This window comes from Panthera pardus, unplaced genomic scaffold (genome assembly GCF_024362965.1).
Source record: "Panthera pardus isolate Hobbes unplaced genomic scaffold, ASM2436296v1 HiC_scaffold_16, whole genome shotgun sequence".
NCBI lineage: Eukaryota > Metazoa > Chordata > Mammalia > Carnivora > Felidae > Panthera > Panthera pardus.
The window spans coordinates 140,950,100-140,976,722 of NW_026526721.1; the positions used below are offsets into that span (position 1 = coordinate 140,950,100).

A 26,623-nucleotide genomic window follows, 5' to 3' on the forward strand; every position below is an offset into this window, starting at 1 on the left:
ACTGCTGTGTTAGGTGGTCAGAGGTCGCCGTCTTGGCTTCTGATTCCAGTCACAGCAGTTTGTAGTGTTCAGTGACTTGTGGCCTCCCTCAGGGGGCTGGGGTGTTTTTTCCTTATTTTAAGGTATAATTCACAGAGCGTAGCATTCATCATTTTGAAGTATGCGGTTCAGTGGTTTGTAGTATACTCACAAGGTTGGACGGCCATTCCCACTACCTAATTCCAGAACATTCACATATCCCTAAAAAGAAAATCCCGTTAGCAGTCAGTGCTGATCTTCCATGAGCCCCAGCCCTCGGCAACCACCGATCTGCCTCCTGCCTACCAGTTTGCTTTCTCTGTCCCTCTCGTATAAATAGAACCACACAACATGCGGCCTTTCGTGACTGGCTTCTTTCGTGGAGCATAATGTTGTCAGGGCTCATCCACGTTGTAACGTGGGTCTGTACTTCACTCCTTCGTGGCCAAAGATATTCCACCGTGTGGATGCGCCACGGCCGTTTATCCATTCGTCAGGTGATGGACATGGGGGTTGTTTCCACCGCGGGGCTGTTTATGGTAAGGGCTGCTGTGAACATTGGTGTACAGGTTTTGCATGAACGCTTATTTTCTGTTCCCTTGGGTGGACCCAGGAATGGGATTGCTGGATCGTGTGGCAACTCTTTAGCTTCTCGAGGGACTGCCAGACTGCTTCCCTTAGAGCTCTGTTTTGGAAGGACCCTCACTGCTCACGTAGGGCTCTTGTGTTAGCAAATGACGAGGGTCACGGGCAGGGGTCAGGAAAGCCCGCTCACCTGCACGGAGAGCCCGTGGTGCTCACACACAAGGCGTCAGGCCCCAGCCTCCCCTCACAGACCCAGACTCCGTCCTTGAGGAGAGCCGTGGGGGCGTCTCGGCTGCCGTGCGCTACCCCCTTCCTCACGGTCCCTCCTTTGCTGACCGTATCCTTTGCTTTCTAACTGCTTTAAACCATATGCTGTCCTCCCCCTGCGTCCCACACCTGCTAGGAATGGTCTGGGCACTTGGCCAGTCTACACTGAAAAGTAATACATTTGAGGCTGAGTTACTTCACACTGTCGTTACCACTCACCTTAATCTGGAAATGTTCTGAGCCAAAGAACAGTGTCATTTCAGAGTCCTGGGGGAGGAAAATCCTCTGGAGAGGTATTGTTTTCTTCTCAAACGTGTCCGCTCCCTTAAGAGTGAGTGAGTCCAAGTGAAGAAAGAACTTGTCAACTGTGTAAACATTCTTCAGTCTCTCTGACACTCAGTTTCTTCATCTGTAAGATGAGTTTAAAATCACCTCCCTGATCAGGGGATTAAGTGAGATGCTGTGGACACGGTTCCCAGTACAATGCTTAAGATGCTCGAGAAATGTGAATATTCGCCCCGGCTGCCCTCCCTCCAGGTCAGGAGTAAGTGACTTATACAGACACTGGGATCCTTCGGTACCGTTCACGCACTCCCTCCCCATCCCCATCTGTTTCCTTCCGCCTTGCTGTGCTCCCCAGCTCCCCAGGCCTTCATTTCAGTCTGCCCCATACGGGGCCTCGGGATCCTCACCGTGTAGACCCAGGGAGCCGCCAGTTCTCAGATCACCCCGGGTGCTCTCAGGGAGGCAACACAAGCCAAATCCTCTTAGGGCAGATCGGATTATGACCTGGGTCATTTTGCAGCACAGATTCGCAGGTCATGGCGGTGGCATACACGGCCAGGTGGTGTCCAGCCTGGCCACCCCCGGGTCCCCGGGGAATGGAGACGCCCCGGAGGGGCTTGCGCGGTCTGGTTTCACCTGTTGGCCTCCCTGGGTTGCGGTTCCCTTCCCCGGGAGATCCTAGCCCGAGGCCAGAGCTTTGCGTTACACTCGGGTTTGAAGTCATCTGAGAGCTCTGTGCTGCGAGGGGAAGCGTGGGTTTCCACAGCCCCGGGTCCTGGGACTCGACTCATCCTGGCGTCACGCTCAGCTGCGAAAGTGCTGAGGCAAAGACCGCACCTGCCGAGGGGTCAGTGGGCCAGACGAGATGTCGAGTGGAGCGGCTATAGACGAATAAGCAAATGAGTGGACCAATCGTTTTTCAGGCCAGGGGCCCACAACGCATAGATTATTGTTTTAAAATAACTTTTTTTAACAATAAGTGATTATAAACATTGTATTTAAATATTATATACGATGTATACAATATGTAATACATTAATACAGTATTTGCAAATAATAATAAAAGATTATGTGATGAATGCCAAAAGTCTAGGAAGCAGAAAAGCACGAAGGGACAAAAATCACCATCCCATCACCTTTGAGATGAATCTCTTCAAAAGGGTCCGTTCATTCAGGAAACTAAAAGACAATAACAACAACAAAAACAAACCAGAAGGCTTAGCTAGGAATCACGAATCATGATGCAACAAGGCTTTTTGTTCAGCAACGTGTCTCCCGGGCCTGAGTGGTTCCCTCGGAGCCTCTGGAACTGGGTGGGAGGGAATGGGGAGGCATTTGGAAAAATCCATCTTTTGAGGACTAGTCCGCATAGAAAGTTCTGTCCAAACAAACTGAGGCTCTCAGCCTTTTGGGCGATCCAAAGTAACTCTTTAAGAATTACTTGGCAGGTGCACACGCAGACAAACCTTCCCCTCTGCCTGGCCCTTCTGGCCGCCAAGCCTCTCTTCTTGGGAGATGTGTTCATGGCACCTTTTCCCACTGTTCCTGTTCCAAGTGTCAAGTGAGTCCAGGCAGCGTCGGGAGATGGAAGCTTGCAGCACAGGCCCGGCCGTTAATGACCCCTGGTTTGCCTTCTGTCTCATTTCCAGCTGTCAGGAATGATAGGAACAAGAAAAAGAAGGAGCCTTCGAAGCAGGAATGCACGGAAAGCTATGAGATGACGGCTGAGCTGGACGATCTCACAGAGAAGATCCGAAAAGCCCACCAGGAAACCTTCCCGTCACTCTGCCAGCTGGGTAAATACACCACGGTAAGAGACGCTTCCGGCCGAGGCTGCTGGGAGGGTAGGTGCGGGCCCTTGCCTGCGTGTTGGCTCCCACCTTCCCTCTCCCCTTGCATGGAGGGCCCGTCCACCCAGATTCAGCCCAGACCATGTAGGTGGGCGGAGTGGGGCTACGCAGTGGCCGCCTCCCTTCGTGTGGTGGCCTCGGCACAGTCACTGAGAAGGCTGGGTGTTTCCTCCCATCCAGTCACACGAGCATGCGTGCACCCAGGAAACACAGACTGAGCACTTACTGTGTGCAGGCCGTGTGCAAGGCACTGGCGACATGAGTGACCAAGATAAGGTCGCTCCTCGAGGGGACACACAGCCTGGTGAAGGAGACAAGGGAAACCGGTGAGGTGTTGCAGCCGTCATGACAGACGCCTGTACAGAGCCCGGGGGGGCACGTGGAGGGGGCACGGGGCCGTCTTTTAAAAACCTACCTCCAGCTGTGAAGTCCAGCCAACGTTACAGGGCCCTCCCCTGGGCCGCGGTCTGGCTTGAGAGAGGGTGTCAGCCCCCTAAGCCAGGGCTGGGGAAAGCACAGGCGTGACTCCTCCTCGGGGAGGCGGGAGCGCACGCCGTGCTCCCAGAGCTGTGCCGGAAATGGCTGTCACTGCGCGTAGACATGAAGACAAGGCAGGAGGGGGAGGATGTGGGATCAAGGGTGGGTGACGTATATTGACGGGTCTGGGATATGTCACTGAAGACCCATGAGCTACTTCCATTTTGTTAAGCTGGTTTTTGCATGTATTATGTTCACTGAGATCAATTCCCAGTGCATGGCATGTAATAGGCACTCAATAAGTTATTTGTTGAATGAATGAGTGAATGAACGAATGAATATAACTAGAATGCTGTTCTGGCCTCCTTAAGTAGCTTACGTTGCTTGCCTAAGATGCTGGTAAATGTATATTTTTAGAAATCCAATTATCTGCGGCGCCTGGGTGGCGCAGTCGGAGAAGAGGCCGACTTTGGATTCCGGTTCAGGTCATGATCTCACGGTTGTGAGTTCGAGCCCCACATCGGGCTCGGTGCTGACAGTGTGGAGTCTGCTTGGGATTCTCTCTTTTCCTCTCTCTCTGCCCTTCCGCCCACCTGAAAAATAAACATGCAAAAGAATTTTTTTAAACCCAGTTATAGCCTTTGCTGGTTGGGTGACTGGCACGCCGGGAAGAGAAGAGCGTGAAAGGTCCCGAACGTAAAGAGGAAACGGTGATGCAGAAAGACCAGGAACAGTGAGCGCAGGGGCTGCGAAGCCGCTTTGGGGAGCTTGCGGGCGTGCCTTTGAGGGTGCCGTCACCGCTTTTCCTGTAAAACGGAAATGGTAACCGGAAGCAGGCGCAGAGGGTTTGCCATGAGATCAGTCCGAGGACGCGTCGGGCGGCTTCTCGGGTGCGCGCGCGGCTGCCCGCGGGTGGCCGCAGTTAGGCCGGGCCACACCAAAGTCTGGCTCAGGGGGCCGGACGGACCCAGAGCGGTGCTCCCCAGACCTCAGCGTGCTCACTTCTGAGGCACCTGGCTGTCTTGCTGACGGGCAGGTTCCGGTCCAACAGGTTCAGCGTCGCGATGGGGGCCGCGGGGGCGTTTCAGGCACGGCTGCAGACCACACTCTGCCTGGCAGAGGCCGTGAGCCAGACTCTGAGTAGCAAGACCCAGGAGGACTCGGGGGCCCACCCAGGCCCTTGGTGTCAAGGAGGAGAGACGTTTGGGGTGCTTCACCCACCGATGCGTAAAGCTGTTGACCTGCCCTCCCGGGCCCAGGGAAGGGCCTGATTCAGCGGACAGGCCCCCACCGAGCTTGGGGAACGGCATCCTAGCCCAGAGCAGACCCAGAGCAGGACAAGGCTGGACGCCATAAAGGAGCTTTTCTTTTAAACCGAGAGGTAAAGTAGGCCCGTGGACCAAGAGGTGGCACAGGGTGACTCATCAAGAGCAAGGATGCTCGAACCAGATGAACGTGGCTTCACTCCTGCTCAGCCACCGATTGGCCATGCGACTATGTGCAAGTTATTAACTTCTCTGGGCCTCCTTTTCCCATCTGTGGAATGGGGATGATATAAAATGGTTAGAAAAATTCAATACTTCCTGAAAAGCTTCCGCAGTGGGACCCGTAAAAAAGCAGTGATGTGGCAGAAGCCACAGCCACCACGTATCCACTCACTGTGTGTGAACTGATGCTCCGGGCACCTGGTCCCATGCCAGGTGCTTCTGGCACTACGGAGAAGCAAGGTGATTCATTACCGGTGCCAAGGAGAGTATCACCTGTTCCTTTTAGAAATACTTCCAGGCACTGCCTGGGGCTTAGTATCAAGGTGCACGCATCCTGACCTCAGCAGCCAGGAAATCAACTGAGGATGGGCCCAGGGAAAGGACAGAAGGAGGTGAGGGGAAGGGCAAGACTAAATTGGGAGTGACTGGGAAGTGAGAAAGAAATAGCCTTGCAGAGCCTTGAACGCTCAGAAATTCGTATTTTAGTTGGTAAATAATGGAAAAGAATAGACAGTTTGTCATCCAGGAGGCTTTATTGTTATCGCCATTAATACTACGGCTAATATTTATTGAGCATTTACTATGTACCAGGGACCGTGCTAAATAAGTATTAAATCTTTGACCGCTTATGGGGACATTGTGAAGTGGGTATGGTTGCTTCCATATTACAGATGAGTAGACTGAGATGAGAAAGCTAATTTACTTTCCCCGGGTCTCATAGCCAATAAGTGGGAATTGACTGTGAACAGCCTGAGTCCAGGGACAGCCCTTTTAACCATGCCGTACACAGGATATATGAAGAGGGCGGATGGCAAGGTAGAATGGCAGGAGGAACCACTGGGCATCTAGGTAAGAGGGGGCACCTGTTCTCAAGGAATAAATACACCGCGAACTCCGGAAAAGACAGAGTAAAAGAGAACGGTCAAAGTAGGGAGGGCTTTCTGGAAGTGGAGACTTTGGAGCCAGGTCATGAGGTGAGAGACATTTTCTGACAATATCCGGGATCATTTGCTACGATGTTAGGGGTCTCTCCCTTCTGGCCCAGGCGGGCTCCCTTAGTGTGGTCTAGGCCGTCCCCCAGGCCCTGACTCACCTGGTAACCCGATGAAATGGCGTCCACTCTACTCTGGAGGGAGGCTGGGCAAACACAAGGTGTAGCATTGCCTCTGCCTAGAACACATGCCCTGGCGTGGCCTGGCTTCCTAAAGGGCCTGGGACCAAAATGCTCCTTCGGGACAGACCTCCCTCTGATAGTCGGCATAGCTCCTTCCCACCCCAAAAGCCAGCCCAGGATTCTGGTCGGCCTCGGCCTCTACAACCTTCCCTTCCCCCGGGCCTCCCTCCAAACCCGGTAGCCTCTCCTTTTGGATTCTCTTTATACCACAGGTCTGGTTCTCCCTGTGTCCAGGCTAGTGAGGCTGCCTGCCCGGCCTTCCCAGAGAGCGCAGCAGGGGCTGGCAGGGCCCCAGCCCTCTCCCAGGGCTCACACTGCAAGCGCGACCCTCCCTGAAGGCTTGCTCTGGCTGCCGGAGCTGCTTGGCTCACGTGGGGCACTAACACCCCACCCAAGAACAAGTAGAAGCTGGTGGGTGAAGCCGTAGCTTCCTTGCCCCTGGGGAGGAGACCCCTTAGGTATTCTCTAAACCATTCCCCAGGGGTTCCCAGCAAGAGGAGCCCACGTGCCCACAGGGATGGTCTTCCTGGACCTCTTTCCCCTCCCCCCTCCTCCAGTGCTTCCTGAGACCTTTTCCCAGTAAGCTGCTTGCGTTCAGATCCTAGTCTCGGGGTCCGCTTTTGAAAGGCCCAAGGCAGGGAGCTTCCCTGACGGCCTCCGGGACCCCTCCCCATCCGTCTGTCTTTGGTGAGACACCGTCCGTTCCCATCATCCTAAGCACTTTGTGGGGACTTTCTACACCTCTTTTGGATCCAACAGGGAAAGTGGAAATACACCTGTTTTCCCTCTCCGAGGGAACTTAACCACACGTAGGGCAGCCGACCTCCTTCCAGAAGCACGCTGCCCATTTGTAGAATCAAGTCTGCTTGGATACAGCCTCTCATCTGGCTTTTCTCTTTATTTCTACTCTCTGTACACAGATCTAGCTCAGTTTTTATTGTAAGCAGCTTCAGATCCTTTCTGGAAGTAGGTGGGGATATAAATAAATAACAGCAGCCATAACACATTCTCGGCAAGCTCTTAGTTCCGAGTTGAGCTTTTTTTTTTTTTTTTTTTTTTTTTTTTTTATAAAGAGCTTTTTTTAGACAGGCAGTTGCTTCCACTGCGAGGAAACTTCCTGCCATCTTCACTAGCCTGGCATCCCTGTCAGATGCCTTTGGAATAAGTGGGCAGAGAGGAATTAAAAAGGCAGCTAGCCACCCACCGACAGACCTTTGAAAGAGTAGTTCCTTTTTCTTCTCGAATTAGGGTAGATTTGGGACAAATGGTCAGGCCCGAGGAGGCAGCAGAAATGGGTGGGGAGGCAGGAACATATGTCCCCCCACCCCCGCCCTCCACACCCGGCCCGGGCAGGGCTCTGACCTCCAAGCTTCAGAACTAGTCTCCTTGGGAAGATTCCTAACCAGTGACCACCCCTCCAAAAACCAGGAGGAGTGGGAGGGGGATCCCAAGGGAAAGGTGGAAAACCGGGCAGGGGCTATTTATAGAGGAGTCTCCAAAACAGAATGAAGAAGCAAACCAGAGGAAGCGTCCTAGCTCTGAGGATATTCCCTCTGTTTCCATAGGTCCAAATCCAGGAACTGTGTCATTTGGGTTTTCGGGCTTCGTAGACCTACGGTCTTGCCTGTGCATGATCCACCAGAGGAGCCTCGGCCCCCTCCTCTGCAGAATCGGATTTGCACGGTGCCCGCCTCACGGGATTGCTGGGAAGGCTAGTGAAACAGCTGCTCCAGAGCACCCAGTGCAGGTTCTGGCGGAGAGAGGTGCGAAATGGGCATGTCTCCTCTGGATCCGGTGATGAACGCCGTGTGGAAATAAGCTGCCCTCCGCGGGGCTCGTGAGGTTGAGCTGTGGAGATCTAAGGAGCCCTTAATCGACTCAGAAAAGTGGCCACTAACCGAAACATTAAACAAAGCTCCAAAAGACTCCCCAGGAAACGAGTGCTTTAGAAAAGGAAGGGTATTGTAAGCGGTTCCGGCCATTTGCAGACTTGGCCTTCATTCTAGAAAACTGACCCTGGGATCAGCCCAAGAAGCAGGACCTGACGCTCAGGAGATCAGCCTCCCCTCCACCAGGAGAGACGCATGGTGGGGGCAGGGGGGGAGATGGGGGCATCTCGAGGCCCGAGTTCTAATCTCCGCTCTGCCACCTCCCAGTTGTCTGACCTTGAACGAGCTCTTATCTTTTGTGAGCCTGTTTTCTGCCAGTAAACATACCTGCCCTGTCTGTATCACGTACACTGTGCTTATATTTGCTGACACACATTGACTGTATCCCTACTGTATTCATCTCCTAGGGCCTCCATAACAAAGTACCACCAACTGGGTGGCTTAAGCCAACAGAAATTCATTGTCTCACAGCTCTGGAAGCTGGAAGTCCAATATTAAGATGTCAGAAGGGCCATGCTCTCTCTGGCGGCTCTAGGGAAGAATCCTTCCTTGCCTCTTACAGCTTCTGCTGTTGAGGGCAATCCTTGGCACTCCTCGGCTTGTAGAAGCATTACTCCAGTCCTCTGTCTTCACGCGGTCGTCCCCTGCCTCTGCGTTTTCATACCGTCCTCCCTCCGTGCACATCTGTCTCTGTCCGCATTTCCCATCATCACTGGTCAGACTAGATTGAGTCTGACCCAGTGACCTCATTTTGTAAGTTGATAACCTGCGTGGAGACCCCATTTCCAAATAAGGTCACATTCTGAAGTTACTGGTGTTAGGACCTCGACATATCTTTGCGGGGAGGGGGACACAGTTCAACCCAAAACACCTGCTGAGTGCAGAATTGGAGCGCACAGACAGTCACCCTTCCGTGCGTCCTGCTCTTCTGTGAAGTCTGGCTGAAAATCAAATGTTGGCACATGTTTTGTGAGCTTTTAGAAACCCCTGGCAGTACACATCACAAGTCTTTGGCTTTTAATGAAAAATGCCCTCTAGGCCCCGTGCTACATTTCCCTGGATCTTACCGCGCGGTGGGGAAAGGAAAAGACATTTCCGGTCAAGGGAACAGCATGAGCAGGGCCAGGCGTTTGGCAAAGAGAGGACTGGATGCAGAGCCGAAGGAGATCGGTCAGGGCTAGCTGGCGGGGCCCTTTGTGAGCTGGAATAAGGTGTGTGAGCATTGGCAACAGAGAGCCCAGTGGGGTTTCTAGACAGGAGAAGCAAGCCAAGAGGGTGAGCCCTGGCTGTTCCGTGCCTGGCCGGAACGCTTTGGCAGGTAAGCAGGGCAGAGCTTTGGTTCATTCTCAGATATGTGCCCAGAGTTCCGGAAGCCATGAGTGGCCTTTCAGAGTAGCTGAGACCACCCCAAAATCGAGCAACTCCTGGACGTCCTCTGGAACACTGATTCATACTCTGGTATATTCCAAAGGCTATACCCCGACACTCCACCACAGTCCCCCCCGAATCTCTAAGATCACCAGCCGTGAAGGGGCTGCAGCCGTCCCGGGGCACCTCATGTGTTGGTCCCAGAATCTTAGGCAGGGAGGGTGCAGGAACACCCCTAAAACATTACCTTCAGGGATATCATGCTTGCTTCGAGGCAGACTTCCAAGAAACTCTTGGGGAGGCCCTGGGTTCGAGACCCTTGTTACTGCCCGCGGCCCGTTACTCAGAGCCCTGGCTACCCAGGGGCTGCTCCCTCCCCTGGTTGCTGGATGGCTGCCAAGCTGCCTCTCCCCACCTGTTGGAAGCGTCCAGGTCTAAGGAGAATGCCAAATGTGTGCTGAGGGCCTCTGTGCCTCCCTCCTCCCACTGACGGACACCCCCCAGCTGGTACATTCCTAAGGCCGTGTCGTCCTAGCGCCTAGATGCGTGTTTGCTGACCACAGAGAGATGCTGGCCTGGCACAGAATGCTGTCCTCACAATGATGCCACGGATCTTTCAGCCACCCGCTGGGAGCATCCGGCACCTCCAGCCAGGAGGGAGATGGCAAGTGCAGTAGCAGTCTCTAGAAGACAGCAAGGTCAGGCCAGGAGCAGGATACGAGGTGGCCCCGGAGCGAGGGGGTGGGCGATGTGGCGTGACGGCAGGGAGTGCCAACACTGCCTCGTGAGGCCCCTGTGCCCTCCGCCTGATGGCTGGGCGCCTTGCACAAGTGACCTGACTTCTCTGGGCCTCGGGCTCCACCCCGGCCACATGGGGCGAGAACAGCTCCCACCGGATGAGGGTGCGGGGAGGAGGAGAGGGAGCTGGTTGTGAAGCTCTGGGAACCGCGCCTTCCTCTGGGGGCTGTTGGGTGGGACATTGGGCCATGTGCCCTGGAGTGTGGAAGACAGGAGCGTCCTGCAAATACAGCTTGGGCCTCAGCCTGTCCCGTGGTCGACAGGCAGATTCAGGCCTAGGGAAAGGGGCGGGGGGGGGGGGGGGGCACCCTAGCAGACGTGCCCAGCGTTCCCTGGGAGACTTACCTGTTTATTATGTGGAAGAGTTTGCATCTCCTCCTTGGCTAAAAAAGCAGCAACACGCAGCCTGTCTGAGCCGCCTCAGTATCCGAGAGCTGCCACAAACAGGACTTTAAGTCACTGGTGATTCCGTCCCCGTTCATGGGTCGCGTCCTGCAAGCAGCGGCAATCGGGACAGGGATCCCTCTGCGTGACAAAAATGGCCGTATAATTGGATTTCATGGCGGGGTTGGGCTTTGCTGCTGCTAAAGACGGCCCTAGGGTGGCCCCTCCGTAGGGTCCCCGCCGCACAGCATTCTGGGAAGGCAGGCTGGGGCTCCCACCTGGAGACGGGCTTCCCCCCACTGAGGAGGAGTGGGGGAGGGAGAGGGGGGACATGGGGGTTGGGGGGCGAGAGTTGGAGGAAGGCTTGCCTTCCCCCCTTGGTCTTGGCCAAGCTTCTCCTTAGCTGTTAGCAAGGGCCTCCCCCACCACCCCAGCTTCTCACTCTCCTTCTCCCCCCCCCCGCCCCCCCCGTTTCGGAAGTGCCGCGGAAAAGCCACACTTCCCCCCGTGCTCCCCGTAACCGCCTTCCTTCCCGACTCAAACAAGCAGGGCTCTCCATTTGCTGCAGCTGGCAGATAATATATAAGCCATTTTAAACCTCATGCCTATGAATCGAGCAACCGGTATAATAAAACACCAGGTTATTTTGTGTTTTATTAACTGCCTCTTCCCTTCAGTTTGCATAATAGTGAGTTAGATTTACATGCCATTAAGACGGCGGTGCATTATTTTTAATAGAAGGTACGACAGGCTTCTCTCCCTCAGCCCAGAGTGTGGGGAAGTAAGCTCATATGATGCCGATGAAGGCTGCGTTCACACTCGCTGGGTCGGGGCAATGGCTTTTTTTCCAGATGGATACTCTGTTGTCAAATGATCGCCCGCCGCAAGCTCGCCTCTCTGTCCCTCTCTCCCGTGTCATCTTCCTACAAACGGGATAAACTGCCTATTAAATTTAATTACAGCCCGAATGGCCACACGTCTTGCTCTCGTGTTCCCCTGAGTGTACTGTGCTCCACCAAGGTCCTTGAGGAAGGAATGAAATCAATCTGGAGGGTGCGCGCCCACTTTCTGCCGGGGGGTGTTGCGGAAGGTAACGTTGGCGGCCACCTTTTGGAGGCCTTCTGTGGCCCCCCGCCACCCCCAGCGTTAAAAATGAAAGCTCGCTTTGTTGACGCTCTGGGCTGATTTTCACAGAGGTGAGGAACCCAAGACTGGGGTGCACGGCACCCTTCTCTGAACCGTTGACATCTGTCCGAGGCCTGAACGCCAGGCCCAGGGGGCCTCCCTGTCCATCGGGGTGGTTCAGTTCTGCGTCCGGAGGCAGCAGCGGCCTCGTGACCAGGCCTAGACCCCCGCCCGGAGAGCCCCATCCTCAGAATTCTGGTCTTCCCGAGACCTGAAACTAGCAAGGATTTGGGGGAACTTCGTTCCTCGCTGGTTCATTTAACGCGTACTTACTGAGCCTCTGTCTGCCGTGTACCGGGCAGTGCCGTAGACACTGAGGACAAAGCAGCGTGAAATGGGACAGGGAGACCCCGCGTACGTAAGTGAAGGCCAGTGTGTCGGGAGACAAGCACAGTAAACTTCGAGCAGGGTGGGGGGCACGGAGTGCCAGGTGGGGGGTCCCGTAGTTTTCAGTGGAGGAGGCCGGAGTGGGGCTCAAGAGAGAGTGATATACTTGATCAAATACTTGGAGGAAGGAGGGAGTGCATCATGTGGGTAGCTCAGGGAACAGCAGTCCGGGGGGATGGAACACCCAGTGCAAAGACCCAGAGGCAGGCATATGCCCACCTGTTCAGGGCAAGCAAGAGCCCCGTGAGGCTGGGTGGAGTGAGCTGAAGAATAGTGGGAGGACGGGAGGTCGGAGAGCAGGACCCGGATCTGGGGAGGCCTTGCAGGCCAGTGACATGACTTTGGCTCTTGGGATGAAACGAGAAAGCAGTGGAGATTCGGAGTAGTACATTGACTTGCTTTAACTTTTGTTTTCAAGGGATCTCTTTCATTCCTTTGATCAGAATAGACTATAAGGCAGCCAGAGTGGAATGAGGGAAGCCAGGGAGGAGGCTGTTGCAATGATCCAGGCAGGAGATTCTGCTCTGGAGATTAGAGAAGGAAAAGTAGAAGAAAACAAGCCAACCAACCACTTTCTTGGGTGTGTGTTAGTGCGGTCCTAAGCAGAAGCTGAGACCTTCAGTAACTTCCGGCAAATCCTTAGTGGCGTTCTGTTTCCTGTGTGTCCTCCGAGCATCCTCCTTACTGGCTAAACGAGGAAAGCCAGGTTGAGGCTCGTAACGGGCCATGGAGTGGGAACCAGTACGGGGACTTGGCTGGCCATGCTACCTCTGCTCCAGAGGACAGAGGAGAAGACGGTCATTGCCGCTGTCTGAACCCTCCGGCAGTGCCGTTGGCAGTTGGCACTGCTGAGGAAAGGGGTCCAACGCTGACCAAACCCCCCGGGACACACCAGGCACCGCCCGCGCCTCTGGGACCCTGCGCGTCTCCCTGCAGCCTTGGAGGGACAGCCGTGTCCCTCCTTACCCCCGGGAAGACTGAGGCGTCGCTTCCGGAGGGCTCGCCTGTCGGGGATCAGGTAGACCTGGGAGCCACTTCCGGCCCCTCGTGGACAAGTTAGCTCTCCTCTCTGAAAGGGCTTTCCCTGTCTCAGGATGACTCGGAGAACAGCCAGCCCCTCCTTGGCCGGTGATGTGGGGTTGGGCGAGGTTCGGAGCCCGGGGCCTGCCTGGATGGCTCCTGCCGCGTGGCACGTCCCCAGAGCGCTGGGCGCTTTCCCTTCCCCGCTGTCAGCTCACCAGGGGAGGGAGCGCGTCGGGTGTGCTCAGCAGTTACACCCCGGCCCCTGGCGGCCTGAAGGTGGATCAGGAAGCATTGGTGGAACAGAGGGCGGGAGCAAGAGAGGAAGGCGGATGCGTGAGTGAAGGAAGGAATATTCGAATAGATGGAGGAATCCGGCCAGTAGGTGCCCGGGGTCGGACTGAAATCTAATCTTCCCGTAGGGGGAAGAGAGGAGGGCTTCCCCCTGATTTCTTCTGCGGCTCCCCCAGGAACCTGGGCCTCGGGGTCCAGAATGAAAGCTGCTGGGGGGGGTGAGAGGCCGGTCCCTCCCAGAAGGAGCAGCTGTGCCCTCCTGGGGCTCCCCTCAGGGAGCTGTGTCCCAGCACCAAGCGTGTCCCGAGAGCCCAGCCTGGCGGTGGGACCCGGGGCGCCCGGGGAAGCGTGCATGTGACCGTCACCGCACTGACGTCCGCTAGAGAGTCTGTGCTCTGCTGTTGTCAGTGTAGCATTTTGTTTTAATTCACACCGTCCCTTTCTTACCTCTTTATTACGAAAACCTGCGGACGCAATGCGGAAGTTGGAGAGAATCGAGTAACGAACGTTGTGATCACTCCCCAGCCTATCTTACTTCCACTTCCAGCCCTCATCACGCCGTCTCCCCGTTCTATGTCATCCAGAAGTCAGTTACGAATATGTTCTTTGGCCTATGAATATGTTAATGTTCTCGGGGGCGGGGGGAGAACTGCCACCAACAAAAGCGTAGCAGCAATGTTTTCGTTACATGAAAGTAGCATCTCATAGCGAGATGTCACGTTCCCATTCTTGCGACAGGTGTCCATGTTTTTAGCTTATTTGAATCAGAATTCAGCTAAGGTCTATACGTTACAATTGATAAGCCTCCTAACTTCTTTTTTTTTTTTTTTTTTTTTTAGTCCCCTCCTGTGCCTCTGTCCCTACCTAGCCCCTGGACCCCAGTGGTCTTCTCTCTCCCACTGTGGTGCTGCTGTTCTCAGAATGTCCTGCAGGTGGACTCATTCTGCCTGCAGGTTTTTGTGTCTGCCTTCTTCACCTGGCCTGATGCTTCCGAGGCTCATCTGTGCTTGCGGGCTGTGCGGGTGCTCCCTTTGTTGTTCCCGCAGGCCAGAGCGGGTGTGCCGTGATTTGCCCATTTGCTGGTCCACCGGCGCCCCGGTCGCGTTGCTTCTAGTCTGCAGCTTTCTCTTTCCGTTTCTTTTTATCCCCTCGCAATGTATTTGTCGAAGAAACCAATTCGTTGCTTTGACAGAGTCTCTAGCATTCTGGGTGGTGGCAGTCGCATCCCACATAGCGGAACTTAGCGCATTCCTCTGCCTCCTGGATTTCCTGCAGTTCCGTGGAGAGGTCCGCTCGGATGCTGGCGTGACTGTTTCATAGATGGCGGGTGTGTGATTCCACGACGGGTTGCCTCTTTGGTCAATGCCTCGAGCCCGTAATTCATCAGGGTTCTGAAACGGTGAATCTTTACTCCATCATTGCTTCACTTCTTAGCTCATTCCTAATTCACTTCACTTATTTTTTTCGTTTCTGTATCTGTCATTTGATGACCCGTTGGGGCAGGGATACGGTATCGAGCATTTGAAAAAGAATCCTTGCCAAACGCAGCCACCCCAACAGGAAGCTCCCTGGTCAAGACTGAAACATCAGTGCATTGATCGGAAATATGCTGCGTTCCTTGCCTTCTGTTGAGCTTTCCAGAAACTCCCCTGACGGTGTTTTTTCCTTCCCTCTTAGAACTCCAGTGCTGACCATCGAGTCCGACTGGACCTGGGCCTCTGGGACAAATTCAGTGAATTGGCCACCAAGTGCATTATTAAGATTGTGGAGTTTGCTAAACGTCTGCCTGGCTTCACCGGCTTGACCATTGCAGACCAAATCACCCTGCTGAAGGCCGCCTGCCTGGACATTCTGGTATGTGCCCTTCTGAACTCTTAGGCGGGGGTTGGGTGGGGGGAGGAGGGGACAGCGATGCTTTGAAGACCTGCAGAGGCTTTGGTTCTCCAGCCTCTCCTCCTTCCACTCCCGTTGCACACTGAGCCCCGTCCTTCCTGCCTGAATCTCAGTTCCACTGCTGAAAGCTCCCCCCCCCTCCCCCCTCCCCGGAGTTGGGCAGAACCTCCTACCTTCTCGACCCTGGTGTGGGAGCCCCCACTGCACGATCTTGGGGAAGGAGCCAGCCTGGCTCGGTCACAGGCTTGCTTGCTCCCCCAAAGCCCCTTCCGTGGGCCAGTCCTATAGATCTTGCAAAGGCCGTCACGCTTCTCGAAGCCAGAGCGACAGGAGGTGGCACATAGCACCCTAGTTCTACCCTCTGATCTTAAACCACTTGTCAGTGGCCTTGGGAAAATCCCTTCCTTCCATAGGCCTCAGTGTCCCCATCTGTGCAAAGGGAATGGATTCCTGGTGCCTCTCTCCCTCTGCCGTTCTCACACCGTAGCTTCTAGGGCCCGAGAGAGGGTAATGACGACTGTCATACCTTGTCCCTTGTGGGTCTACTGGCTGGATACCTACCCTCTCTCTTCTTGATAGGGGCATCGAGGATGATATGATTCATTCTGGCTGGGTTGGTTTTCTTGGGCAGGGAAGCAGCTCTCATTGGAGGGGACGGGGGGTCTGTCCCGCCTGCGGGGGGTAGTATAGGCTGATGGGCCTCTGGAGGAAGTGGGAGGGGAAGCTGGCCTGCGGGGATGCTTCAGAAAATAGAGAAAGTAAAATTAGCTTTTGAAGTGCTTTAAAAGCATAGATTTTTCTTTTTATTACATCTTTCATAGCTTTGGGTATAAACAGCTCTGCAAAGCAAATATAGTTACTCACTGTAATTAAACACACAATCCTGCTCAGGAGGAGAGAAGACCTCCGTGTGCGGCAGTCGTGCAGGAAGCACGAATGTTTATGTGTCTTTCCACTTACTGGTTGGATCTTAGGAGGAGTGGTAATGGTTACTCGATAAGCTACAAGTTCCAGGGATCCTGAGAGTATATGTGGTATCTTTTCATCTTATAGCGTCAGAGGGTCTGGGACGAACGTAGGGACGTTCAGGAAAAAATGAAACATCAGAGCAGCGTTCACCTGTCACCTACCCACACCCCACAGAGTCTGCAAACCTCAGCTCCTTGGAGCCTCACACACCTCAGTGAGCCTGGCTGGGGATGGCGATTCATCCCATTTTACAGATAAGGAGCTGGAGACTAGGTGAGTCACCAGGGTCAGGTGATTGCTGGAACCACACCCAAGACCCACATCTTTGGACTCCAAAGCCATGAGAGGATTAGAAGCATAGACAGGGAGTGGTGTTAGGTGGGCCCTGGGCAGAGAACCAGCCAGACCACCAGGGAATAGTAGAAGCCACTTGAGCAAATCAATTACAAGGTTAGTAAGGAGCTGCTGGAATAGTTAACGACAAAGCCTGGGCTTTCTTATCCTTTCCTCACGAGTGCTTAAAGTGTGGCTCTCAGGAGAATGTCACCTAAGCCTCAGGACATCCCCGCGATATTAGTGGAGACTGGAGTCACCAGCGCACGGGGAGAGGTGCCCCAGGGGCCTCGAGTGGCCGAGGGACCTGTGAGGTCGCATGCAGCAGGTCGGTGTCTGCACCAGGGCATGTGGTGCAGTTCTGACTCCCTGCATCACACGGCCACCCATCAGGGCCCAGAGCCTTCCTGAGGCTTGGGCTCTGACTCCGGTTCTTTGCTTGTTTCTCAGTCCTCCTCTTGTCTGGCTGCCAGGTGGTGACGGTCTGTGGTTCCTTCAACTCTAGCCCTTTGGGAAAGAAGGAATGAGAAGGATACTTTGAGATCCACCAGTGGAGCATTTGTTTCTACAACACCCTATGCCTAATGGTTCAGGGTGCTTAGATCCCTCCTTAAAATCCCTAGCCAACCTCCGGTGGCCATCTTCCCACATCCCACCTTTACAATAAAAACTAAGCACTCCTCTGGTTTGCCTGTAGATCCAAGAATCGGCCCTTAGCCCCTTGGTGGAAACAGGTAGAACAGGAACCAGTTCCTTTTTTTTAAGTTTATTTATTTTGAGAGACAGAGCGAGCAAGCACAAGCGTGAGTGGGGGAGGGGCAGAGAGGGAGAGAGAGAGAGAGAGAGAGAAAGAGAGAGAGAGAATCCCAAGCAGGCTCCACACTGTCAATGGAGCCTGATGTGGGGCTCGAACCAATGAACTGTGAGATCATGACCTGAGCCGAAATCAAGAGTTGGATGTTCAACCAACTGAGCCACCCAGGCTCCCCCAGGAACTAATTTTGATGACCTTCGTCAAGTTATTTAACCTCTCCCAGCCTCCATTTACCTAGCAGTACAAATCAATAAGGTGATAACTAAAAGTAATTCTTTACATGGGCTTAAGTACAGACATGAATATCAACGTGGAACATGTACTAGATCCTCGGTTGGTGGCGTTGAAATCAGGGACAAAGCTGTCATAAGCACATGGGGGCAGTTTCAGCCCCTGTGGCCACGAGTCAGGAAACTGTCAACCACTCCTTCCTGGCTCCACAGGCTTGAGGGGGGTTGGGGTTGGCACAGAGCAGCCACAGGAGGAGAAAACTCTACCCGGGGAAGGGGCAGAGACCTCCAGTCATATGAGATGAAGCAGAAGGGGTACTTATTTGGCCCCGGACAAGAGCTCATTTCCAAGAATTTGTAGCAAAGGCAATTAATCACGAGAGCCTGAACAATGCACAACTTCAAAGAGCATCTTTCGGATGAGAATCTTCTCAACTAGCTGAGCCATTTAGAAGAATCTTCTTATCTAAGCCATTGATGTCTGGAGAGAGTGAGACAGAAAGACCAGGAGGACACATGGACAGAGACAGGCTGAAGCTGTTGTCAGCCCCTAGAAAGGAAAGTCACGGTTGTCCCAATGCAGTCACGGCCGCCAGCGCATCGTGTTGTGTTTGGTCCAAGACGGGCCTCTGTGTCTGAGCGCGGGGCCACCTGCCGGGTCCGGCGCTGTGCTGGGAAATCACAGGCCACGCGGGACGTGGTTTGCTTTACAGTCACGAGGTGGGAGCCCCTCAGGAAGGAGGTCCAAGGACAAAGAGTGCCTGAAGCCTGTCCGGCCTGCGCCCCCTGCCACACTGCCCTCTAGAGGGATTTTCTGTCCCAGCGTCTGCCTGCTGGGGGGGACCCTTTGCTGTGGGGACCACAGCCAGGCTTCCCTCAGGGTTGGAGCCCTGCTCTGAGCCTCCCGATTTCCCACAGGGGTCAAGAAGCCGAAAGGTCTCTCCTAAGATGGGCCAAACTTCGAAACCCTTGTGGATAGAAGTTTACCTTCCTTTTCTTGCCCCAGAGTTGTGGCATTCTAAGTTTGTGTTCAGGACAAGAAAGGGAGGCCCCGGAGGAGTCCCCTCGCCCGAGTTCTTGCTCACCTTTTCCTTCTTGCTCACTCTCCTTTATCTTTCCTGTCCTGTTTCTTCTCCTCCTCCCTCTAAACTGCCTCTTCTCTGCAGGTAATTGGGGTCAAGTCCCTGTCAACCTAAAAATCGTAAGAAACAACCTTGGAGGCCATCTGGCCTTCAGGTTGCTCGCCCCTGCTCCTTCCTGCTGACTTCCTTCCCCCTCTCCCTTTTACAGATACTCACTGAGGCCCTGCTGTGTGCCAGGCAGTGTTCTAGGCTCGATGCCACAGCAGTGAACAGGACAGACAAAAATCCCTCCCCTCATGGAGCTGACCTTCTGTTGGGAGTAGACGGACAGTAAATGAATAGGCAGGGTCTTACGGGGCCACAGAGAAAAACAGGAGCAGGATCGAGGCCAGGAACGTGTCTGCGGTGGACCGGGCTTGATTTCTGTGGTGTGGTTAGGGAAGAAGATGACCCTTAACGAAGGGATAGAAAGAGCTGGAACAGTAAAAGACACCAGTCAGAGACATGTGCAAGTGAGGGGTCCCGGGGAGTGTAGTTGAAAGGCCGTGGGGCGGGGAGGCCCTGGCAAGCTGAGGAGCGGTGAGGAGGTGAATGTGCCGGGAGGTGAGCGACAGGGCCGGGCCTGAGGGGAAGCGAGCACAAGATGGCCGGTACATTTTCATCCTCGCTGTTAGGAGTCACCGCCGGCTTTGGCTGAGGTGTGCCACCGTCCAGCTCTTGTCTCCACCCTTCACTGGTCTCTTCGTGCGGCGCGAGGGAAGAAGTCACACACACAGTTGTCGGGCACTTCCTGTGTGATGGACCTGGGGGATTTGATGGCGGGGAGGAGAGGCGAGCCCTTGCCCTCCCAGAGTTCATGGTCTGGCCCCGCCACCCTCCCTGGGGAGCTCCCGCCTTTACTACAGACTCGTCTCCCAGGCGCCAACGTGGCCCCACAGCCACCCAGCTCCCCCTTGGCCTGCCCCAGCTGCTGACGGTAGTAGTTACAAGTGTGGGCTCTGAAGCCAGTCTGCCCGGGTTCCGAATCTGGGGCTGCTGCTTATCCGCTGTGTGACCTTGGGAAAACCACTCCCCGTCTCTGAGCCTCGGTTTCCTCATACTGAAAACAAAGGCGATAGAATCGAAGCTGCCTTTTAGGGACTGGAGAGAATGAAACGAGGGGCTTGGACAGTGTCTGGAACACCGTAGGCTTCAGTCACCTCACACTGTATTGAGCCTCACTACACCCTCCGGGGGATTTTTGGTCTCATCTCCAGTTTGCAGATGAGGCAGCCACAGCTCAAGTGGAAGCCGGAGGCCCGCAGGGCCCCGGCAGGCGTTCCTTCTCTCTAGATACTGCCCCGCCACTTGCTTCTTGGCCAGCCCCTCCGCTCAGCCGAGATGCCCCCTCCTCAGAAAAGGTTTTCCTGACCAGCCGCCCAGTTCCTACCCGCTCCCCAGCGGTCTCTCTCGTAATTAGAGACGTGTTCCGCAGCGTCTTGTACGCCTGCTTGTCGGCTCGGGGAGGGCAGGGACCGCGCTGGGGTTGGTCCCTGGAGCAGACTTTCAGGCACGCTGGAGGCGTTCGTTGAGGACTCGGGAATGAACGGGCGCGCAGGTGAATTAGAGATCGCAGTGGGAATCCCGGAATCCGCGGGTCAGCTCCAGTGTGCGGTCTTCCCCTGACGGTCACGCGGGGCCTTCCTGGCTCCTGCCGCCCACGGCTCTCACCGCCCCGAGGGGACACTCGCACGCCAGCGGTAGGAGCACCTTGCTCTGGTGACGCAGGGGCGGCTGCCCTGCGTGACTTCAAAACACGATCTGTGGCTCCTGGGGTCCTGGGGACCATGTGGCTACACAGCCACGGAGGGCCATTCCCACGTGAATCTGTCCTTCTCCCTTCCAGGGGCTCAGTAGAGACAGCACCCAGCCCGAAGAGCGGCAGGCTCTGGCCTCAGAGCCCATAGCCCGGGTTCAGGCTTCAGCACTGCCTCGGGCCACCGGTGCCATCGGGACGAGGCCCCGTGTCTCTCTGACACCCAGCTTTGTCACCCGTGGGTCCAGAGCCCTGGCCCCGACCGTCACCGGAAGTCCCCGTGAGGCTGTCAGTGTGGTGGTTAAGGGGGCGGGCTCTGGAGCCAGTTCCCCTGGGTTCAAATCCCAGCTCTGCCCTATAGAAGCTGCGTGAAGTGGGGCGGTCATGTGACCTCTCTAAGCCTCCGTTATCTGCTTGGTGAAAGGGGTAGAATGGCGGCTCCTCCCTCGTAAAGCTGTTTGGATAATTAATTAGGTTAATGCATGTGAAACACTTAGTACCTGGCACACAGTAAGGGCTCCTTTAAATTAGCATCCTTTAAATTAGATGGCAGCGAATTTGTACTGTGAGCTGTGACACTCCAGGACATATGTGTATACACACACACCCAAGCTCGAGCTGTGCCTCCTGGTTCGGCAGCCACAAGCCACCTGTGGCTGCTGAGTGACTGAAAGGTGGCTGAAGAGCTGTCATTACGAAATAGACAATTTCAAGCACTTAGTATTTAAAAATGTAAAACACCTCCTTAATGATGTTTTATATTGATTACACGTTCATACAAATATTTTGAATATATCCGGCGACACAGAATATTGTATCAAATTTAATCCCTCGTGTCTCTCTTGACGCGTTAACGTAACGGCTCCTCGCGTGCTGGTCTCAGAAAGGCAGGCTGGTGGCAGGTCTCGCCGGGGAAAACATTTTGTCCCGATGAGCTCATCATAATAGGTGCTAAGTCGTGCCAGGGAAGACGGCCTCACAAAGCTGTGTGTGTGTTACTGTTGTTGTTATTGTCACCGCTTCAACATTCCCACAAGCGCTGGAGGAGAGTCAAATCCGATCAGGATCTGCCCACCAGTTGCCAAATACAATTAGTGCACAGACCGAGATGTGTGAGCAATTTGAGCTTTTCTCCTTTGCCTGGAAACTCAGAAGTCGCTGGCTGCCCCCCTCGGGGGGTTACAAGGTGGGAGAGATTCCGAGGAGGGAGTCCACTTTGTTAATAATTGAACAGATATTCATTAGCCACCTGCTGTGTGGACAACACTGCCCTAGATGCTAAAGATACAGCAGGGAGCAGGTCAGATAAAGAGCCAGCCTCCTTCTAGGAGCTCATCTTCTACAGGGCCAGTGGTCAGCAAGCTCAGAGAGTGACGGTGCTGCGGGGAAAAGAAAGCAGGGCGATGGGGCAGACTGGAATACTACCCGGCAAGGAAAAAGAACCGGGGCTTTATGCGCTACGGCGGGGAACGTCAGAGATGCTATGGACTAAGTAAAGGCCAACACAAGAGAGACTATAGTGTAGGATCCCCTTTATGTAAAGTTCAAGAACAGGCAAAAGCGATCTGCGGGAATCGAGGTCCAAATAATGGTTATTTGGGGGAGGGGATTGGATCAGGAGGGGCTAAGGGAGCCTGTAGGAGCTGGAACTCTTTGTGTCTTGATCTGGGTGGGTGTACCCTTAGGGGAAAATACACGCAGCTCTACCTCTGAGCTGTGTGCACACCCGAGGCCAGCACGTTATGCTCGTTATCTACGGCTGTACGTCAAGTTGCCACAAAACTTAGCAGCAATAAACAATGAGCGTTATTATCTCACGGGGTCCCTGTGAGTTAGGAACAGACTCAGCTGGGTGCCTCTGGATCAGGGTCTTTCATAAAGTTGCAGAAGGGCTGCCGGGGCAGTGGGGGAGCGGCTCCTCACAGCTACCTGGCAAGATAGTGCTGGTTATTGCCAGGAGAGCTCGGTTCCCTACCGCATGGACCTTTCCATGGGGCTGCCATAGTGTCCTCATGACGCGTCAACCAGCTTTCCCCAAAATGAGATTGAAGGGAGCAGTCAGGGAGGAGTCCACGGTGCCTCGCCTCCTAGGACTTACTCTCCAGAGTCCTACCCGTTGCTTCTAGTGGATTCTGTGTTAGCACCAAGTCACTGGGTCCTGCCCACACTCAAGGGGCAGAGGAATGAAGCTTTACTCCTTAAAAGGAGTAGTAGCAAAGAATTTGTGGGCGTATGTTAAAACCACTGCACATGCTATACCCCAGTTTTAGAACAATTTTATATTGCAAATAAAAGGGGTGATATGATAGAAAGTAATAGGTTTTAGGAAGTGTGTTCCCTGTGCATCCTGAGGAGGTGACGTTTGAACTGAGCTCTGAGTAGGGAGAATCATGAAGACCAAGGGAAAGGCACCAAAGGCAGAGGGAACAGCAAACGCATATGCTTTGCTGAGACACTGAGTTGCTAGAGATTCAGAAAGACCAATATGGCCAATACGGCAAGGGGAAAGAGGAGCAGGGGCGGGATAGACAGAGGTCACGGACGCTGCTGCAGGAAGGAGTGTGAATATCCTGGATCTAAAACGGCTCAAAGCCATTGGAGGGAGCTTAGCAAGGGCGAGGCCCCTCTGGTGAACGTTGTGGACCCTGTGCTGTGGCTATAGGAATGGGAGTGGAGGCCATCCCCGGAGGAGAGGCGATGGCGGTTTGGATTAGAGCAGTCACAGGGACGAGGGGAGAAGGGTGTCGACTGGTCCCTCCTCTGTCCCTGGGATCCCACGTGCTCAGATCTTGCCACAGCTCCAATCTCTGGCAGTCTGCTCCCCGGGGGCACAAAAAAGGCAGTGGAACGATACTCCATTGTCCTTGCTGAAGGCAGGAAGGCTGCAGTCTCAGGTTTGGCCCTCAGCAGAGCTCTGTGCTGCCCGACAGGGCTCTCCTTCGGGGAGTCAGCCTCGCCCGGGCTAATTTTACCCACCTCGTGGGACTTGCGTGCTCCTCTTTCAGATGAAATACCCTCATTTCAAACAAAGGGCGTTTTTTAATACCGGCAAAGCACTTGGTAGTTGCCACTGGCATTTGACTTGAACAAAGTGAAAGTCCTTGGTTCGTGCCCAGAGGCGGGCCTGGCCGGAAGCCGTGAGGAAGATGCCCGCTGCCCACTGGGCCCAGCCGGGGCAGGGTGGGCGTGGCGGTCCTCCTGATAAAAGAAGATGTTGACCGTTCTCCCATCTCAGGCCATGTGCCTTCGTCTCCGGACAGCCCATTGATACTTGTTTCTGGTTTTGAACTTTTCTAGAGAGAGAAGGGCAACAGAACATAAACGCTTCATGAGAATCCAAACACTTTCCAACTCCTAAGGAGGGACCCCCTTCAGAATAGGAGAGTTTGTGCACTGCAGTTTGGATTTGGATTTCCAAGTGAGCTGTTGACAGCTTGCGAACGCCTAAATCTTGGTCTTCTGTTCCTTTCCAGCAAACCCTGGTTTCTTTCATTATTGCAGGGACAGATCTAGAGCATTCACTTCTTGGCAGCGTGCTACGGCTGCAAAGACTTCTTTAGTACCTCCTTGATTCCAAACTGGAAAAGCGCCTGGAGATTTTGAGCCCATACGTACTGAGCCTACTCGACTCTGCCCATCGCACGATACCTCCCTACGCAGGCACATTTCCTCGTGATCCTCCAGGTGGTTGAAGGGAACATGGGCTGGGGGCTAGGAGTCCTGTGGTCTGCCCTGGCACCATTGCTTGCGTGACCTTGGGCACTGTACTTCCCCCCCCCCCCCCGCCCTGTCCCCCGCCAAAGGCTTTCAGGGGAACTCAGGTCGACAAGTAACTCTCGGTTCCTTTGCTGCCCTGACTCTGGCAATGGCTTCGTAGCCCATCAGCTACCAAGATGAAGTGCAACAGGTCAGCCGATCAGGGACCCAGAGGAAATGGCTCAGAGAGGCCCCTGGGCAAATACCTGAGAGGCAGAAACAGCCACCCATCCAGAGAAGAGGAATCTCTGTAATGGCTTAGTGACCACTCACATTCAGATGCTTTCCAGTTCACGGTGCCGCTTGGTCACAGAATGGGAATATTAAGTTTGAGGTTGTGCCCCTCTCGCATCAAGTTTGTAAAATTTTCCGTTTCCAGACCACAGGCCGTGCGCTCCCGTATACCGGGAGGTCACCATGGATAACTGTTCAGGTGGTACACGGTGCAAAGGCACCCAGCGAAGAAGGCAAATGAGCCTCATATCCAGATTAACGCCAGGCCAGAGGTCATCTCACCTTAGGTGGCTGGAGCGGATAGCGGCCTGCGGAGGAACGAGGCAGCTGTGAAGCAGAGGCTAAGAGCATAGTGGAGTGCTTAAGTGCTGGAGACAGGTCGCCTGAAGCGAGTCATGCCATCTTGTAGTTAGGCCACCAAGGACAAGCTGTTTATTCGCATTGGTTTCCCCGTCTGTAAAATGGGCTAACAATAGTCCTAACTCCTGGGTTGATACAAGAATTAAACAATATGTTAAAAGTTAGCATGGTGCCTGGCACGTAGTCGCTGATCGATAAAAACATTAGCTACTATAAGTTGGAGGCGGGAGAGCTAATCATTCACTGTTCTCCTCTCAGGAGATGTCCTGGCCAAGAGTCGGACGTTTTTTAATCCACGAGCGTCCCATGCCCTCACTTTACGAGGCGGGACATCCTCATGCTCCTGCCCAAGTCCGAGTCCTGCATGTAAGAGGAGGGCTGGCTCCTGGCCCAGTCTTCTTGGAGGTTCAGGGAACACCAGAGCAAGGACCCAAGAACATGCGACCTTTCCAGTGTGACCGCCCTGCCCCCTGGCTAACTGTGCTCCAGTGGATATGAGGCCTTTGCGGTCACTTAGCCAGTCAGGATGGTCCTCTGCACGGGAGCTGTCCTCACCCCAACCCCCCCAGCACTTGCCTTCAAGATAAAAGATTTGACCTAGTTCCTGCTTTAGGAGTCTTGGTGAGAATATGGAGAGTGGGGAGGGCTGTACTTCTGGGACTTCCCTGCCAGCTGGGAGTCGTGTGGCTTCGTCCGAGAGCCACCCCCTCTGCACGTGGCCGCATCCCAGGAAGATGGCAGACCCTTCTGGTCACATCTGTCCTCTCGGTTGACACTGAAGTTCATGGTGACCACACCCAAACTGAGCACCAACATCTGGGAAAAAATACCCAGCTCCATCCACCTACTGGGTTCTTCATTCCTGTCCAGGTGGAATAAATTTGTCTCTGTGCTTCGTGAAGCTCTGAGACTTTTTTAGATGAAAAAGTCAAATGTGGAAACCTGGTTGGCAGAAAGGTCCCTCACAGTTGTTGGTGCAGAAATATGCTTCTGGGTGGCTGCGTGTTCCAGAACGCACGGAGCGTCTTGCCCACAGTGAGGACTGACAGGGCAGCAGGAACACCAGAAAGGTGTTTTGGAGTTCACCGTGCTGAGCGAGGCCCGAAGGCCCCGAGCCCGGAGCAGGCAACTTCCCAGTAGCAGGTGTGCTGGGGTGGCCGGCAGAGTTTTCTATCAAGGCCGTACGAGGTGGCATTGCGAGACTGTGGCATCGTGACCAAGGCTGCTTACCTAGGATCCCAGCCATATTTCTGAGCTTAGTTGAAATGTTGCCTCTTCTGGGTGTGTGCGCCCTGGACTCCCTCCCACCGGTGTCAGAGGACGTCCGAACGCCCATCTGCCTTCCCGGTTCCACCCCTGCTCGTACTCTCCTTGTCTGTGGAGCTGCGTGACCAGAGGCATCACGGAAGAGGGGGCCTCACCTGGGTTTGAATCCAGTGCAGCCACACGTTAATTGTGTGACACTGGCCATACGGCTTCACCTTTCTGAGCTTTAGCCCCTTATCTGTAAAATAGGAATAATACTCACTCTAGGGCGTTGTTTGAAAGATTGAACGTAGGGCATGAGAACATTTGACATGTACTAGGCATTTAATGGTACATATTGCCTTTTTTTTTTTTTTTTTTTTTTTTTGTAGACTGTAAGCTCTTTAAAAAAATCTTGTTCTTCTTATCCCCAGCACCTGGCAC

The 26,623-nt window shown here is 54.3% G+C and overlaps 1 protein-coding gene across 7 annotated transcripts in view; it reads left to right on the forward strand.

Annotated features, from left to right (window-relative positions):
• The window catches only part of RARB (retinoic acid receptor beta), a 530,011-nt gene that overhangs the window by 498,846 nt on the left and 4,542 nt on the right, over nt 1–26,623 (forward strand). For all 7 annotated transcript variants that reach the window (XR_008422613.1, XM_053903863.1, XM_019422920.2 and 4 more), the window contains 2 exons: nt 2,805–2,965; nt 15,146–15,322. Coding sequence is in view for 6 of the 7 variants with exons in the window: in XM_053903863.1 (XP_053759838.1) it covers nt 2,805–2,965; nt 15,146–15,322 (338 nt within the window). In the remaining variant the exon portion in view is untranslated. The remainder of the gene's footprint in view (nt 1–2,804; nt 2,966–15,145; nt 15,323–26,623) is intronic.